This window comes from Gigantopelta aegis, chromosome 11 (genome assembly GCF_016097555.1).
Source record: "Gigantopelta aegis isolate Gae_Host chromosome 11, Gae_host_genome, whole genome shotgun sequence".
Lineage (NCBI taxonomy): Eukaryota > Metazoa > Mollusca > Gastropoda > Neomphalida > Peltospiridae > Gigantopelta > Gigantopelta aegis.
Window position 1 is genome coordinate 24,934,549 of NC_054709.1, and position 16,804 is coordinate 24,951,352.

General features: G+C 39.1%; 1 protein-coding gene across 2 annotated transcripts in view; it reads left to right on the plus strand.

Annotated features, from left to right (window-relative positions):
- Positions 1 to 7,091, plus strand: part of LOC121385587 — a 32,809-nt gene extending 25,718 nt beyond the window's left edge. For both annotated transcript variants that reach the window (XM_041516325.1, XM_041516326.1), the window contains 3 exons: positions 1,358 to 1,486; positions 3,945 to 4,029; positions 4,965 to 7,091. In XM_041516325.1, the coding sequence (XP_041372259.1) occupies positions 1,358 to 1,486; positions 3,945 to 4,029; positions 4,965 to 5,961 (1,211 nt within the window). In that variant the 3' untranslated portion in view covers positions 5,962 to 7,091. The remainder of the gene's footprint in view (positions 1 to 1,357; positions 1,487 to 3,944; positions 4,030 to 4,964) is intronic.
- Positions 7,092 to 16,804: the final 9,713 nt, after the last annotated feature.

The following is a 16,804-nucleotide window of genomic DNA, read 5'->3' on the forward strand; positions in this document are numbered from 1 at the left end:
CTGTGGGAAAAATAAATATTAAAGTTCCCTTGCTGCTAATGAAACAAATATAGCAGGTTTCCACTTAAGACTATGTATCAAATGTTTAACATCCAATTAGCCTATGATATGCTCTAGTAGTGTCGTTAAGCAAACCGCATTTTAACTGTAGCATCGTATCTCTGTAAATATGAATCGGGATGGGTTGAACAAAGAAAAGTGTAGCGGGTTTCCGTTGAAGATAAAATGGCGATAATAAAAGTTGTACTGAAAGTGGAAAGTGACATTAGGCTACTAGACTGACAGGTCCTAAAAGTCGCACGATCCTAGTTACTTCCCCTGTCAACGATCCTAGTCACCGCCCCTGCCAACGATCCTAGTCACCGCCCCTGCCAAATAGTGACACTCATCCTAGTCACCGCCCCTGCCAACGATCCTAGTCATCGCCCCTGCCAAATAGTGACACTCATCCTAGTCACCGCCCCTGCCAACGATCCTAGTCATCGCCTCTGCCAAATAGTGACACTCATCCGAGTCATCGCCCTTGCCATATAGTGACACTCATCCTAGTCACCGCCCCTGCCAAATAGTGACACTCATCCTAGTCACCGCCACTGCCAAATAGTGACACTCATTCTGGTCATCATCCCTGCCAAATAGTGACACTCATCCTGGTCACCGCCCCTGCCAAATAGTGACACTCATCCTAGTCACCGCCCCTGCCAAATAGTGACACTCATCCTAATCATCGCCCCTGCCAAATAGTGACACTCATCCTAGTCATCGCCCCTGCCAAATAGTGACACTCATCCTAGTCATGGCCCCTGCCAAATAGTGACACTCATCCTAGTCATCGCCCCTGCAAAATAGTGACACTCATCCTAGTCATCGCCCCTGCCAAATAGTGACACTCATCCTGGTCACCGCCCATGCCAAAAAGTGACACTCATCCTGGTCATCGCCCCTGCCAAATAGTGACACTCATCCTAGTCACCGCCCCTGCCAAATAGTGACACTCATCCTAGTCATCGGCCCTGCCAAATAGTGACACTCATCCTGGTCATCGCCCCTGCCAAATAGTGACACTCATCCTAGTCACCGCCCCTGCCAAATAGTGACATTCATTCTAGTCATCGCCCCTGCCAAATAGTGACACTCATCCTGGTCATCGCCCCTGCCAAATAGTGGCACTCATCCTAGTCACCGCCCCTGCCAAATAGTGACATTCATCCTAGTCATCGCCCCTGCTTATGTTTGGTATCAGATACCTTACTTAAAGACGCAGATCCTACGTCATAGTGTTTAAAAAGTAGGTATGTCACTTTAAGTCATTTTCAATGAGTAATCACAATAATACTTTTGTATAATTTTACATTAGGTGGTTTGGAGACAACGACTGTACCGGCTACACCCAGTAGAGGACAGGGAAGCACAACACACCACGACGTGACAACACACGAAGACACCTCCAACTCCACGGACACCCAACAAGAACCTAGCACATCGGGTAAGGAAGGAAGGAAATGTTTTATTTAACGACGCATTCAACACATTTTATTTACGGTTATATGGCGTCAGACATATCATTAAGGACCATACAGACACTGAGAGAGAAAACCCGCTGTCGCCACTTCATGGGCTACTCTTTTTGATTAGCAGTAAGGGATCCTTTATATGCACCATCCCACAGACAGGGTAGTACATACCACGGCCTTTGTTACACCAGGTGTGGAGCACTGGCTGGAACGAGAAATAGCCCAATGGGCCCACCGACGGGAATCGATCCTAGATCGATCGCGCCTCAGGCGAGCGCTGTACCACAGAGCTACGTCTCCCCCCACCCCTCACCCCATCGGGTAAGAGTCGTCAACACCAGACCGACATCGATGTCAGGACAGTTAATCCTTATGGGCTATTTCTCGTTCCAGCTAGTGTACCACGACTGGTATATCAAAGACCGTGGTATGTGCTGTCCTGTCTGTGGGATGGTGAATATAAAAGATCCCTTGCTACTAATGGAAAAAAATGTAGAGGGTTTCCTCTCTAAGACTATATGTAAAAATTATCAAATGTTTGACATCCAATAGCCGATGGTTGATAAATCAATGTGCTCAAGTGGTGTCGTTAAACAAAACAAACTTTACTTTAATCTTTATGGCTGGCGACGGCTGGTTTCATATCCCATGCCTCTGCCTGCCTCTCTCTCTCTCTCTCTCTCTCTCTCTCTCTCTCTCTCTCTCTCTCTCTCTCTCTCTCTCTCTCTCTCTCTCGTCATACTAGTACTCAAACGCATACACACAGCAATACGTAGTAAGGTCTATTTTATAGCTTTTCCACAGACAGGACAGCACATACCAGCCCCTTTAACACACACATATATATATATATATATATATATATATATATATATATATATATATATATATAAATTGTGGAACACTGGCTTATGTCTTCACACTGGGCACAGTAGAGTGATTGGGTCTTGGAAACCATACTGGGATTCACTACTATTCCAGAATTGGACATACCATACCAACCAACCAACCAAACTCGATGAAATACATTTGTGTTGGGGTACAGGCTGATTCTGGCCCGAATTAAGCGAGTGAGTGAGTGAAGACTTTTCCATGCTCCTATACCACTAAGGCTTCGAGCATGTCCACCCCGGGTTCGGTCTCTGGGGGCCAGGGGCCCAATCCGGGGCAGAAATTACTTAGGACAATTTTGAAATTAAGCCAATGGGGAATACGGATATTATATAATTAGCTTTTATTTGCGCAATTCCAAAAATAATAATTAATATAAAATATATAATCCATTTAATTTAAAACTTTGTCGCTAATTTAGAACGAGCATTTCAAAAATACAAATAGTACAAAAACTCTTTATTTTAGCCCTATTATTATTTAGTAGGAGGTTGATTAAGGGAGGCTAAGCAGCCGCCACAGGGATTTTGCTTAGTAAGAAAAGAGGATTGATGAGGAGCGCCAGTCGTATTGGGAACTTCAGCGTGGTCTGACTCGCGGAAGACCTCGAGGAGGGGAGGGGGGGGGGGGGGGGAGGCAGTCCCCCGGACAAACCCACCCCACGGCCCAAACCACCCACGCCCAAACGCCCCAACATATTTCCGGTGGCATAAGAAGCAAAACGCTACATCATCCAGCAGACGCTGGCACCCCTCAATTTAGAAGACTAGAGGATGCAAACAGGGTATATTACCAAGTTCCACCAACTAGGATAGGAGCAGCGCACCGCCCCACTAAGTTCCCATTTCCCTCTTTCTCAATAAAGTTAAAAACACGTATAAAATAAATTAAAACAAATTAAAAGAGCACGCTTGTAAACCTATCAATTTTAAAACATAAACACCCAATAAAAATTAAAAGCATTTCATACAATATATTTGGTCGGCGAGGAGGGGGCTGTTACTGCCAGATAGCGACCCCATCATCAACCCGAAGTAAAAAAAAGATTCATTCAAACACCCACACCACAATATAAATTAAAATTAAAATACAATATATTATTATATACAATATAATTAAAAGTATTTAATTTAAAAAAAATAAAATCCAGCAAGCCAGGCGCGACATTGCAGACGGAAGGGGCGAAAGACCGGACAGTAGGGGCGCAGGTAACATCCTTCCAACCCCAACGAATTAAGCGAAACGAATATTTGCTCCAGAATGAGGGGGAGGGGGAGAGCTGACCCTATGAACCCCACCCGTCTCTTACGCTTATGAGATCATATATTTACGTGTAAACATGCCTCAAATATATAATTTAATAGAAATTATGTTATGCTAATAGTATTTTTCTAAAGCCAAAATTAGCATGTGTACATCAGTTTTATAAGAAAGAGAAAAACCAGTCGTATATAGCGATCTGAACATCACCTTCAAAAAATAGTAGGCATAAAAAAATGCCCGAAGGCCTATCTGAATATTAGATTTTTTTTTTTTCAGACGGCGTTGTCGCTGCTGCTGTCTCAACCGTTGTAGTTATTCTGATTGTGTTGTCTGTGATTGGCAGTCTGCTGTGGATGAGAAGGTAGTTAAAACATATCACTATTACAAACAGGCTCGCATCACAGTAACTTGACCAACTCGATCGTCCGACAAATCATAGCATAAAAATATATACATTTAATTTGCCTCAAAAGGTACTTTATTACATACCCATATAATCATACTATACTCTTCAAAAAAGTAGGGGAACTCTAATAAGAATTTACAATTGCCAAAATTGTAAGGTATATTAGCTGTGGGGTGTGGCTATATGATAATAGTGAATTAATTGGGCAAACATTACAACCGGTAGTTCAGTATTACAGTAGGTTTTATGACCACCAAAGATCTTGAAGGACGATTAGAGTCAGAAGTAAATTTGAAAGTTGGCGGGTTTTTTATCAGTAAACCCCACGCACGTGTACTGTGTGATGCATGTGCAAACAATGGGATGTGTTTCGGTGTGTTGATAAACAGACCTGAACGTTCTTCACTAGGATGTCTGTGGTCAAAATGTATGTTCAGTCTAATAATTAATATTTCAAATTCCCCTACTTTTTATAAGAGTATATAATAATAAAGACCATTCTGACCCTGCAATAAAAACATCTTTTATTGAACATATCTCGCATGCTTAGTCACGTATTCACTCGAATGACGTCATGTCCTTTGCCAGGTGGCCTGAAGCGTTTGTCAATTCCACAAAATCAATCTAAAAGTCCAGAAAAAAAAGTACGCTGTGTTGTTTAATTAAACTTAAACTTAATATACAAATACACATAATTGATGGTGTAAGAACAAATAATAAATATTTTGTTTGTTATGCAACATTTAAAATTAGCCCCTTTAAGATGGATATTCCATAAACGCCACGTTTACAGTACTCATTAATTTATTAGTCATATTTATAATAATTATTATTTCAATGTGTAACTTTTCACCCCTAAAATGTAAATTTTTCTTGTTTTTTTGTTACAGGACAAAACGTCTCTGTTTTAAAGACCTGCCTGCAAAACTTAATAAGAAGAGATCAATTTCAAACGAAATAATATTTGAACCATCCAGCAACCAATACGACCAGCCGTACTACAGTGAGATTAACGGAGGCTACAGTCACGATGATTTGCCAGTCTACAGCCACGATGATATGCCAGTCTACAACCACGATGATATGCCAATCTACACGTACGCGACTGCGGAGTACGAGTTTGAGAAGCACCCACCGGTGAATCCACAGCCGAATAACGATTATTTGGAACTGATACCAGATCCGTACGAAACAGCAGGAGAAACGGCAGATGATGGTAGTGGACAAATGGATTACGTGAATGCAGCTCAAACTAATAATGGACACTCGTTTCCAGAATACAGCACTGTTGAGCCACATGAACTAGCAGAGGAGTCCATTTCTCTTTCTGCAAAGGAGCGTGGTGTGGACAAAACGTCAAAGACAAACACGCCGTTTTCGCGTCTGCGTCAGAACTTTGCTGAGCATTACGAACTCGCGGGTGACCCTAATGGTAATTCTGGAGAGGAAGCCTCTGCGTTCCATCCATCGCAGGCCAACAATCGATCGCTGAATCCCAGACACAACACCAGTGTTATCTATGAGCTGGCAGGTGAACCTGTTCCTCACGGTACGGAGGAAAATGCTAATTGCAGTTCACCGTATGTCAATGTTCCGATTTCGCGGCCACAGTACCATCCTACTGGAGTTTACGAGATGGCGCGAGAACAAGGCGGCAATGACAACCACGGAGACGACGACTACAACGTGCTACGTGCTCGTAACGAACAATCCAACCCAACGCCGTTTACTACCAGTCCGTACTGTCACATTCAGGGCGGGGAGTACGGTAATGACACGTATGACAAAGCAGGAAATGGCCGACTAGACTCGTGTTCCAGTTCAGACTATAATCACCTTGACGAGGCTAGTGACAATACCAGGCACTCTGATACCAGTACTGTCTGAGCTCCACTGTAACTGCAGGTAGTACTAAACCAAATAACATCCGGCTGGGTCAAAGTGCGAGGCGCACATACTGATACCAGTACTGTCTGAGCTCCACTGTAACTGCAGGTAGTACTAAACTAAATAACATCCGGCTGGGTCAAAAAGCGAGGTGCACCTAACTTTTGATAGAGCAGTTAATACTATAAGTCCTGACATTAATGATACATTTGACAGTGTTTGTTGTCAAACAAATTCGTTTTATCGGGTGAAAACCTGTATGCAATTTTATTTCATCTAGTACTACTGTGTCAAGTACCCTTGTGCTTGAAACATGGATGGGGTACCTGTAAAAAGTATTACAATTTTGTGCGAAACTAGGGGTGTTGTAAACACATCAGGTTATATCGTTGTGAAAGGTACCATTTTCTTCAATTACTACTTTGAGGTAGGAGTCGTAGTACTGATATATATGGGTCATAGTTGATGGTTGATATATTGTTAACAGTGTTGCCTATGGGATTTCATTTGATACAGTACAACCTACACTGCCTAACTGTTGTCTGTGGATCTGTTCGAGACTGTTGAAACTCAACGGAAAATATACAATATATACTGACTGAAAAAAACAAGGGAATACATGCTGTTTGAGACGAAACGTAATTATTAACTAACATTAAAACAGTAACTATGCCTGTATGACTGTTAGCACTATGTTATTGAATGTCAGCAACATAGATAACTTCCCGATACTATGGATAAGATTCAGGTAGCTTTAAGTTTGTTTTTGTTTAACGACACAACTAAAGCACATTGTTCTGAATGTGCACGTTAAAACCTATAAACTTTTTTTTTATTGTCCCCAGAGCAATATGGCCATGCCATTTCAAAATATCATCACATATACATTAAATGGAAATAGTAACATAATACAATATTGTTGAATATCTATAATATGGGAAGTTAAATGCTCCGAGTTCAACATGAAAATGAGGAAAAGAAGAAGGAATGAAAGCAAAACGAGTAAGGATTAAAAGGAAAAGGAAAGAAGAATGGAAGAATCTAGCTAAAAGGAATATAATGTGTACTGTATCTGTATTTCCAAGCAAGCTGTGTTTATAAAACAAAATCACTCATTGATATTTACTATAAATACTTTAATTAAAAGGTCAAGCCAGGAGTCCATTGTTTAATAAATCATTCATAGTTACAATTTTTAAAAAGAATATATTTTTTCTATATCAAATTTTGTTTGTAATATGTCTTTAACGCTGTTAAAATGTAACATGTTTTCTGTACTTTCATACTATAAATATAATATTTGACGTTAATTGTTAACCAATTTATAAAATAACTGTTTTTGTCATTAATCATGCCAAATAAGACAATATCTTTGCTGAAAGTAATTTCAATTCCTGTTTTCGATAGTATCCATTCTTTTACATTTTTCCATATATTATGAACCTTTTCACATTTGAAAAATAGATGTTGCAAGGTTTCTGAATAATTATTACAAAAGTTGCAAATATTAGAATCTATATAATGGATCATGTGTAAAAATGTATTAAAACCTATAATCTGACCTCACCTGACCTGACCTGACCTCACCTGACCTGACCTTAATGAACAAATTGTAGCGGGTTTCCTCTGATGACTACGAGTCAAAATTACCCAATTTTGACATCCAATAGCCGATGATTAATCAAACAATGTGCTCTAGTGGTGTCGTTAAACACAACAAACAAATTGTTCTTGCAATCACTGTTTGATTAACTTTTTTTTCAAGCAAATTAATAAACTGCTATGTAACCTCTCTGATCTATTCGTTTGCTTTCGCTATTTCCAACAGCATATTTTGTATATTCTTTACGTCGTTAATTTGTACCGGCCTCGGTGGCGTCGTGGCAGGCCATCGGTCTACAGGCTGGTAGGTACTGGGTTCGGATCCCAGTCGAGGCATGGGATTTTTAATCGACATACCGACTCCAAACCCTGAGTGAGTGCTCCGCAAGGCTCAATGGGTAGGTGTAAACCACTTGCACCGACCAGTGATCCATAACTGGTTCAACAAAGGCCATGGTTTGTGCTATCCTGCCTGTGGGAAGCGCAAATAAAAGATCCCTTGCTGCCTGTCGTAAAAAGAGTAGCCTATGTGGCGACAGCGGGTTTCCTCTAAAAACAGTGTCAGAATGACCATATGTTTGACGTCCAGTAGCAGATGATAAGATAAAAAATCAATGTGCTCTAGCGGCGTCGTTAAATAAAACAAACTTTACTTTCGTTAATTTGTATAATGTGTATAGAAATTTACATATTTAGGAATTATATTTAAAAACATCATGTGACAAATACTAACAAGAATGAAGTCATATTAGTGTCGTGGGCTGTACTGTAAAACGCCTACTTCTTCAGCTTTCAGCATATCAAAATTTACGAATAAAGATTATTTTTTCTACTATTTGTTGAGTTGTAGAATTTTAACAAATTAGGAATAAAGATGATTTCTCTTCTCTTTGTGAGTTTGTGAATTAAAAACCAAAATAGGAATATAATTTGTTGCTTCTTCTTGTTAAGTTGTAGATTAATAAAGAAAAAAAAATAAACTAGGAAAAAGATGATTTCTCTACTTTTCTTGTCGAGTTGTAGAATTAAAAAAAAATACAAATAAAGGTTGTTCTACACTTCTTGTTAAAGGGACATTCCTGAGTTTGCTGCAATGTTTAAAATGTTATCGACAAACAGAGACTTTTTAGCGATTGTAATTACATATCAAATATATTTTCCTGCATAAAATATTAGTGGCTGTATATTAAACATGTTTCTGATCGTTCTAATATTTGTACTGGGTTAAATTTCGTTTTATTTCCTAAAATGTATTTTTTCGTACGTACGAAATTATTTGAAGACGAAATCCAGTTTGGGCTTCTTACAAATATTAAGACGACCAAAAACACATTGAATATACAGACAGTGATATTCTAAACAAGAAAATATATTTAACATGTAAGTTTAATCGTAGAAATATTTTATTAGTCGGAAACATCTTACAATGCAGCAAACTCAGGAATGTCCCTTTAAGTTGTAGGGTACTAATAATATTTTTAAATTAAGAATAAAGATGATTTTTCAACTATTCTTGTTGAGTCGCGGAATACAAGCAACAGGTTAATGAGGTAAGTATTTTGTCTAGATCCTGTTCGGGACGAATGGGAATTACATTGGGCAAACCGCGCAAGAGTTCCCCCATCTTTACCTCCTCTCACAGGAACCACCCTGAGGGCCTGCAGCTGACAAAACTCTTAAGACAGATGGGCATTTCTCATACTGAAAAGGTTGGATGGATTTGTGGACTTTTAATACACGACTACTCAGTTGGGTAGTTTTTTTAAAGAACAATGAATAACTGAAACATCTATAAAGTAATCTGCAGTACAAGGGCGTTGCCAGCTTTTTTAGAAGGGGGATTCGAAAATAACAGGCTGATAGTGGAGTCCGGGGGCATGCCTCCCCGGGGGAAAAATGTATTTCTAGCAGCCAAATGTTGCATTCTAACGTATTTTGGAAGGCAATTTAAAGATATTTGAGATATGAGCAAAAATAATTTTCGATTTTTGCCATTTTTAATCTTAACAAATCATGCTGGCTCAAAAAGAGGGGGGCGTATGAACCCCCTGACCCCCCTAACGACGCCCTTATAGTACCTGTATATGTCCTATCATGAGTGTCCGTGTGCTAGTTTATAGTTTAAGCTCCTGTGCTGGTTTAACTCTGAACTTTCAAATGGATTTGGACAGAGCTTACATTTATTTAAATAAGTCGTCCTCGGTTTCAGTCTGTGTCTTCTTCACTAACAGGGCGGGACGTAGCCCAGTGGTACAGTGCTCGCTCGATGCGCGGTCGGTCTGGGATCGATCCCCGTCGGTGGATCCATAGGGCTATTTCTCGTTCCAGCCAGTGCACCACAACTGGTATATCAAAGGCCGTGGTATGTGCTATCCTGTCTATGGGATGGTGTATATAAAAGTCCCTTGCTGCTAATCGAAAAAGAGTAGCCCAAGAAGTAGCGACAGTGGGTTTCCTCTCTCAATATCTGTGTGGTCTTTAACCATATGTCCAACGCCATATAACCGTTAATAAAATGTGTTGAGTGCGTCGTTAAATAAACCATTTCCTTCCTTCTTCACCAACATTAGAAGTTGTTGGTATGGAACTCAAAGAACTCGAACTTACAACAGCATCTGTATGGGTTTTCTTGATGTGCACATGTTTGAAAACGGAGGAACATTTTATCTCGAACTAACCCTTGTAACGACAGTCTGTGCTTTCATCAAGACCACAACCTTTTGGTGATGACGTCACTGAACTCGAACATACCTCGGTGTTTGAATCTGTTTTCTTTACATGTGCCACTTTTTGCTTATTCAATTGGGAATCCCCTTTAAACTCATGCACGATTGTTTCAGCACTAATCTGTTCTTCATTGTGATCCGAGTCTCTGGTTTCAGAACAATTTGGTGAAGACGTAAGAGCAGGGTTTCTACTAGAGGGTAAAACGGGTATGGCGTCATACCCACATTTTTGGGCAGATTTAAAAAAAAAAAGTTAACCTTTTAACAAAATTAAGTACCCATATCATTACTGTATGATTTTCTTAACCCTAACTCTAAACTTAACCCATTTTCCGGGAGACCGATGTATGTACGATCATCTCATCTTCTATTTAGCTGAGGCTGAGCACATGATTCTCTTATATTTTAACTTGATAATGCTCTAAATTACACATCCAGTGCTGTTTTATTTCCAGCAGGCCTTCTATTTTCTTAGCAGGTCATATTGCCTTTTGTCTGCTATGTTAACAATCGCTCTCACGGGAACTCAAGGATACTCATGGATCATAAATATAAAATGTTCCAACTTCTAGAAATGATAGTAATAACTCGAGGAGCTATCACATACTGGGGTCGACTGGGCTTAAATCAACTGTTGTTCAAATCAACAGCGGATTGCGCGCTATTACCAGATTTTCAGGAGGACGATTAAAAAAAAAACGCTCTTTAGCTGAAATTAAGGTGCGCTTGATTGCGCACCTCAAAGGTGAAGGACTGCGAAATAAAACAAAAGCTGCGCTCACACTTACACAAGTTAAACTTGTTTAACTATACCGGTTTAGCTAAAACGCTTTTGGTTGGAAATGACTAGCGTTCAGACAAGCGTTATCAGTGTCTGCTTGAGGCGGAAGTGTAGTTATCCGCACATGCGCAAGACAATAAAACATCAATGGACTACGAGTCTGCTTATTTTGACTTTGACGTCACTGTCACTTCCGCCTTATACTAGGTTAAGGTAACTAAAACAGTTTGCGTTCGCACTGAAGTTTTAAACTGCTTTAGTTGTACCAGGTTAGTGAAACTAGTTTAAAGTGTAAGAGCGAACGCAGTGTTTAACACACACATACGCACGCACACACACATACACACATACACACACATACATACACAATACACACACACACACAGAGAGAGAGAGAGAGAGAGAGAGAGAGGAGAGAAGGAGAGAGAGAGAGAGAGAGAGAGAGAGAGAGAGACGCACTCATACACACACTTAACACACAGAACACACACATACATACATACGCACGCACGCACACACATACACACTCACACACAGACAGACACATACATACAGACACACACACAGACACGCACACAGAGACACACACACAGTCACACACACAGATAGACAGACACACACAGAGACAGACACACTTACATAGAGACAGACAGACACAGGGATAGAGAGACAGACACACACACGGAGATACAGAAAAACACACTGACACACACATACACGCACACACAGACACAAACACACGCACAGAGAGAGACACACACACACAAACAGATAGACATACACACATAGAGACAGACAGACACACACACACACTACACACATACCTACATACATAGACACACTACACACACATAGAGACACACACACACACACACACACATACTACAAACCTGATATGAGTGCCTTACATAAAGTGGTAAAGACGGCTGAATACTGAAGTATCTCGAACTGAGAAAAAAAAACGAGGAAACCCGCTGCCGCCACCTATTACGAGATTAGCAGCAAGTGATGTTTTAAATATATGGACCATCCCACATACATGATAGTACATTACATGGCCTTTGTTACACAAATTGTTGAGCGCAGGTTGGAACGAGCAATATCCCAACAGGGATCGATCCTAAGCCGATCACGCATCAGGCGAGCGCCTTATCACTGACTACATTTTGTTTTTTTTATCGGAAATGTTGGTTTTTTTTAAAGAAGAAGAAAAAAGTAATTAACAAAATAGTCCTTTTTTCTACTGCTGATAACTAAAAAAAGAAAAACAACTTCAAAACAAACAAAAAGCAAAAAGGAAAAAGGAGACAAAGACAACAACAGAACCCCCCCCCCCCCCAAAAAAAAAAAAAAAAAAAAAAAAAAAAAAAAAAAAAAAAAAAAAAACCTAATACGTAAGTGCTTATAGCATGATGTCATATCTCAAAGTAATTTGTTTGCACTGTATAATTACACGGTTTGATGTTAGACGTTTCGTCTAGGGATTTCAATCTCTATTGATATTCTATTTTAAGCGGATTTTTCATCCAAGCTGGAAATGTAAACCCATAAGCCAAATATTTGGCTGCAGACTTAAAGGGACATTCCTGAGTTTGCTGCATTGTAAGATGTTTCCGACTAATAAAATAGTTCTACGATTAAACTTACATATTAAATATATTTTGTTGTTTAGAATATCAGTGTCTGTATATTCAATGTGTTTCTGGTCGTCTTAATATTTGTAAGAAGCCCAAACTGGATTTCGTCTTCAAATAATTTCGTACGTACGAAAAAATATGTTTTAGGAAATAAAACGAAATTTAACCCAGTAAAAATATTAGAACGATCAGAAACATGTTTAATATACAGCCACTAATATTTTATGCAGGAAAATATATTTGATTTTTAATTACAATCTTTAAAAAGTCTCTGTTAGTCGATAACATCTTAAGAATTGCAGCAAACTCAGGAATGTCCCTTTAAAAAAACATAGAAGAAAAACAATGGCAAGATAATATTATTTATGTAGTCCTTTGAACTCCTTTAGAGAACGTGCAGGAAAACAGACACAAGAATATGGGATATATCACAATATGCCTGCATGTGGTCGATTCGAGTGTGATCGGAATTATAGGCGTACGGGCTCCCGTTTTGGTAGGGGGCGGTGGTAGTATGGGGGGGGGGGGGGGGGGGAGGCTGACTTTTGCCCGAATTAAATAAAAATGCCAGAATCTGGATAACTACATTTATTCATTACTAGCATTACTGCCAAACAGCTATCTATATAGGGTTGCAAAAAGATCACTGCGCATTTTTACATGGATTACAACTAATTTTGAGGTTAGAATGATGAAAATATATCGTAAAAAGGTCTTAGGTTGGCACATTTTGCCCGAATGTCTGTATCATTTTTGAACGAATTTGATATTTTTCTGCAGCACTAGGGGAGCAGCTGACCACAAATCTTGTTTAACGACTCAATGGGTGGGTGTAACCCACTGTACTGGACAGACAGCCCAGATAGCTGAGGTGTGTGCCCAGGACAGCGTGCTTGAACCTTAATTGGATATAAGCACGAAAATAAGCTGAAATGAAATGAATTATTTTATTGACGAAAATTTATTATTTACAGACAATTAAAAGTTCGAAACAAACCATAAGAAACCGATTGCAAATGCATGCGTTTTTTGCGTTTTCATTCCTAGGAGTTTCATAAATTGTGTTACTAAGCTCAACACGGGGGTGGTGTTAGCGTGTGATGGGGGGGGGGGGGGGGGGGGGGGGTAGGCTATAATTTTGATTAGTGCTTACTTAGTACAAGTAATTATTTTACATTTAATATATATGGTACAACTTCGTTATTGACGTGAAATTGTAGTTCATAACGATGACCTTTAATTAGCGTGAGAAAAAAATGCGTCATTTATCGACCGAACCGATATGTCGGAAAAGGTATCATGTTTCCAGACACATCGAAACGTTGTGACGTCGTAGCGGCTGTATAACAGAGATAATGAGGTGCCAAGTAACACACTGTCACAGATACCAAGACAGCTTCCCGTTAGCAGCTATTGTAGCACTGTGTGTCGGGAGTGCATTTTATCTGATTTCAAGTCTTATTTTCTTGCTAATATGGGCGAGACGTAGCGGCTGTATAATAGCGATAATGAGGTTCCGAGTAACACACTGTCACAGATACCCAGACAGCTTCCCGTTAGCAGCTATTGTAGCACTGTGTGTCGGGAGTGCATTTTATCTGATTTCAAGTCTTATTTTCTTGCTAATATGGGCGAGACGTAGCGGCTAAGCCCAGTTGTAAATGAGAAGGTAACTGCGATGTGTGGTAGGTAGTGTGTTCTCACCCTGGTATCAGCTGGCATCTGTTTTTAACGATTGTTTTTATTTGACTATTGAATTTTTATATTGATGTGGTTCATCATTTAATGTTTTACATTCACCATATTTTGACACCCAATAGCCGATGTATGTTTCGTGTTGGGGTGTCGTTAAAGGGACATTCCCGAGTTTGCTGCATTGTAAGATGTTTCCGACTAATAAAATAGTTCTACGATTAAATTTACATATTAAATATAGTTTCTTGTTTAGAATATCAGTGTCTGCATATTTAATGTGTTTCTGGTCATCTTAATATTTGTAAGAAGTCCAAACTGGATTTCGTCTTCAAATAATTTCGTACGTACGAAAAAATATATTTTAGGAAATAAAACGAAATTTAACCCAGTACAAATATTAGAACGATCAGAAACATGTTTAATATACAGCCACTAATATTTTATGCAGGAAAATATATTTGATTTTTAATGACAATCGTTAAAAAGTCTCTGTTAGTCGATAACATCTTAAGAATTGCAGCAAACTCAGGAATGTCCCTTTAAACATTCATTCATTCAGGTTTTTATAGTTCAATAAGGAGGGATTTTGCTACTACACTAACGTGTTTGTCAGTAACCGCTAGGGCTGGACGTAGTTTTTAAAGAGTGTTTTTGTGTTGTTTGACGACACCACTAGAGCACATTGATTTATTAATCATCGAGTTTCCTCTCTCAATATCTGTGTGGTCCTTAACCATATCTCTAACGCGATATAACCGTACATTAAATGTGTTGAGTGCGTCGTTAAATAAAGCATTTCCTTCCTTCCTTCCTCTGCATGAACGACGTAGCGTGACTCCGAACACCGTGGTGTAGCGTCTTCCCCAACTACGACAACGTTAATCTAAAAGACACTGCTAGGTAAAGCCTTAAATTCGTTTAGGTTACTGTTTTATCGTATTGATTTATTTGCATAGCAATTCAAATTGTATTTAAATTTATCTAGTTATTTTCAGCTTCATTTTATTTTCAGTTCCTTGCGTTATTTTGTTTTTAAAAAGTGAGAAGAAAAAAGAGAGAACACAAAAAAGGACCCAACTGAAATAAACAAAAGTAAATCAAAACAAGCCGAGACGAAGAATACGAAACAATGAAACCGGTAAATTACTTGTTTGTAACTAACATTTTCCGCTGAAGCCATTCATTTTGGATATAATTGTTCTAGTCACGTTGGGATTGGTTTTATTGTTCTCTTTCAGATACATTTCGTTTACAAACATAACTAAAATGAAATACACAAAAGAGTGAAGCTGGGAAGAAAGTTAGGATTTTGGACAAAAGATAGTGGAGTACTTAATGTCGTTAGGCCTAAAAATCAAATATATTTCTGGGAATGTGGGGAATGTTTTTGTAGGTAAGGTAGGCCTATTTTATTTTGTTATTATTATTTTTAATTGTTGTTGTTTTGACGTTGTTTTTTGTTGTTGTTTTTGTTGTGTTTTTTTTGTTTTGTTTTTGTGGAAGTATTCGAATTTAGAAACACAGATATCATAGACAGATAAAATTAATATTTAGAATAAAATACAATATGACGAAGAAATAACAACAAACGTTCAGAATGGAACCGAAATATTTCCATGACATTTCTTCTACCAAATACTAGTATATCTTTTATAGTTTCCTTCAGATGATTGCACTCACTCAACATGTGACACACCGTCAGAGTACACCGACAGTGCTCACACTGAGGTGGAGGATCCTTCTTCAAGATAAATGAATGGGTCAAGTAGGTATGATCGACGCGAGCACGACACAAGACTATTTGATCGTTCCTGCACTGCCTATAGGAGGACTGCTGCTCTCTCGGGACTGGCTTGGCAGAATGTAGCTTATTCGCAACCGTACCATAGCTGCCATATTTAAATGTTATGTCATCTTCCTGAATACAATAGTCGATGATAACATAAAACAAAATCAATGTGCTCTAGTGGCGTCGTTAAATAAAACAAACTCTTTGTTTTCTTCCTGAATACAGTCCGTGCCCTTCGTAGACGTTTTCTCTTGGGGAGGGATTTAGCTCAGTCGGTTAAATGCTCGCTTGAGGTGCTTGCGTCGCAGGATCAAACCTCCTCGGTGGATCCATTCAACTGATTGTTTTTCTCTCGTTCCAATCAGTGCACCACAACAGGTCAAAGGTCGTGGTATGTGCCTTCCTGTCTGTTGGAAAGTGCATATAAAAGATCCCTTGCTGCATTAGAAAAAATGCAGCGGTTTTCCTCTGATGACTACGAGACATTACCAAAAGTTTGACGTCCAATAGCAGATGATTGATTAATCAATGTGCTCTAGTGGTGTCGTTAACAAAAACAAACTTTAAAGTTTTGTCTCCTCCCTGAATACTCATGGGCTACTCTTTTCGATTA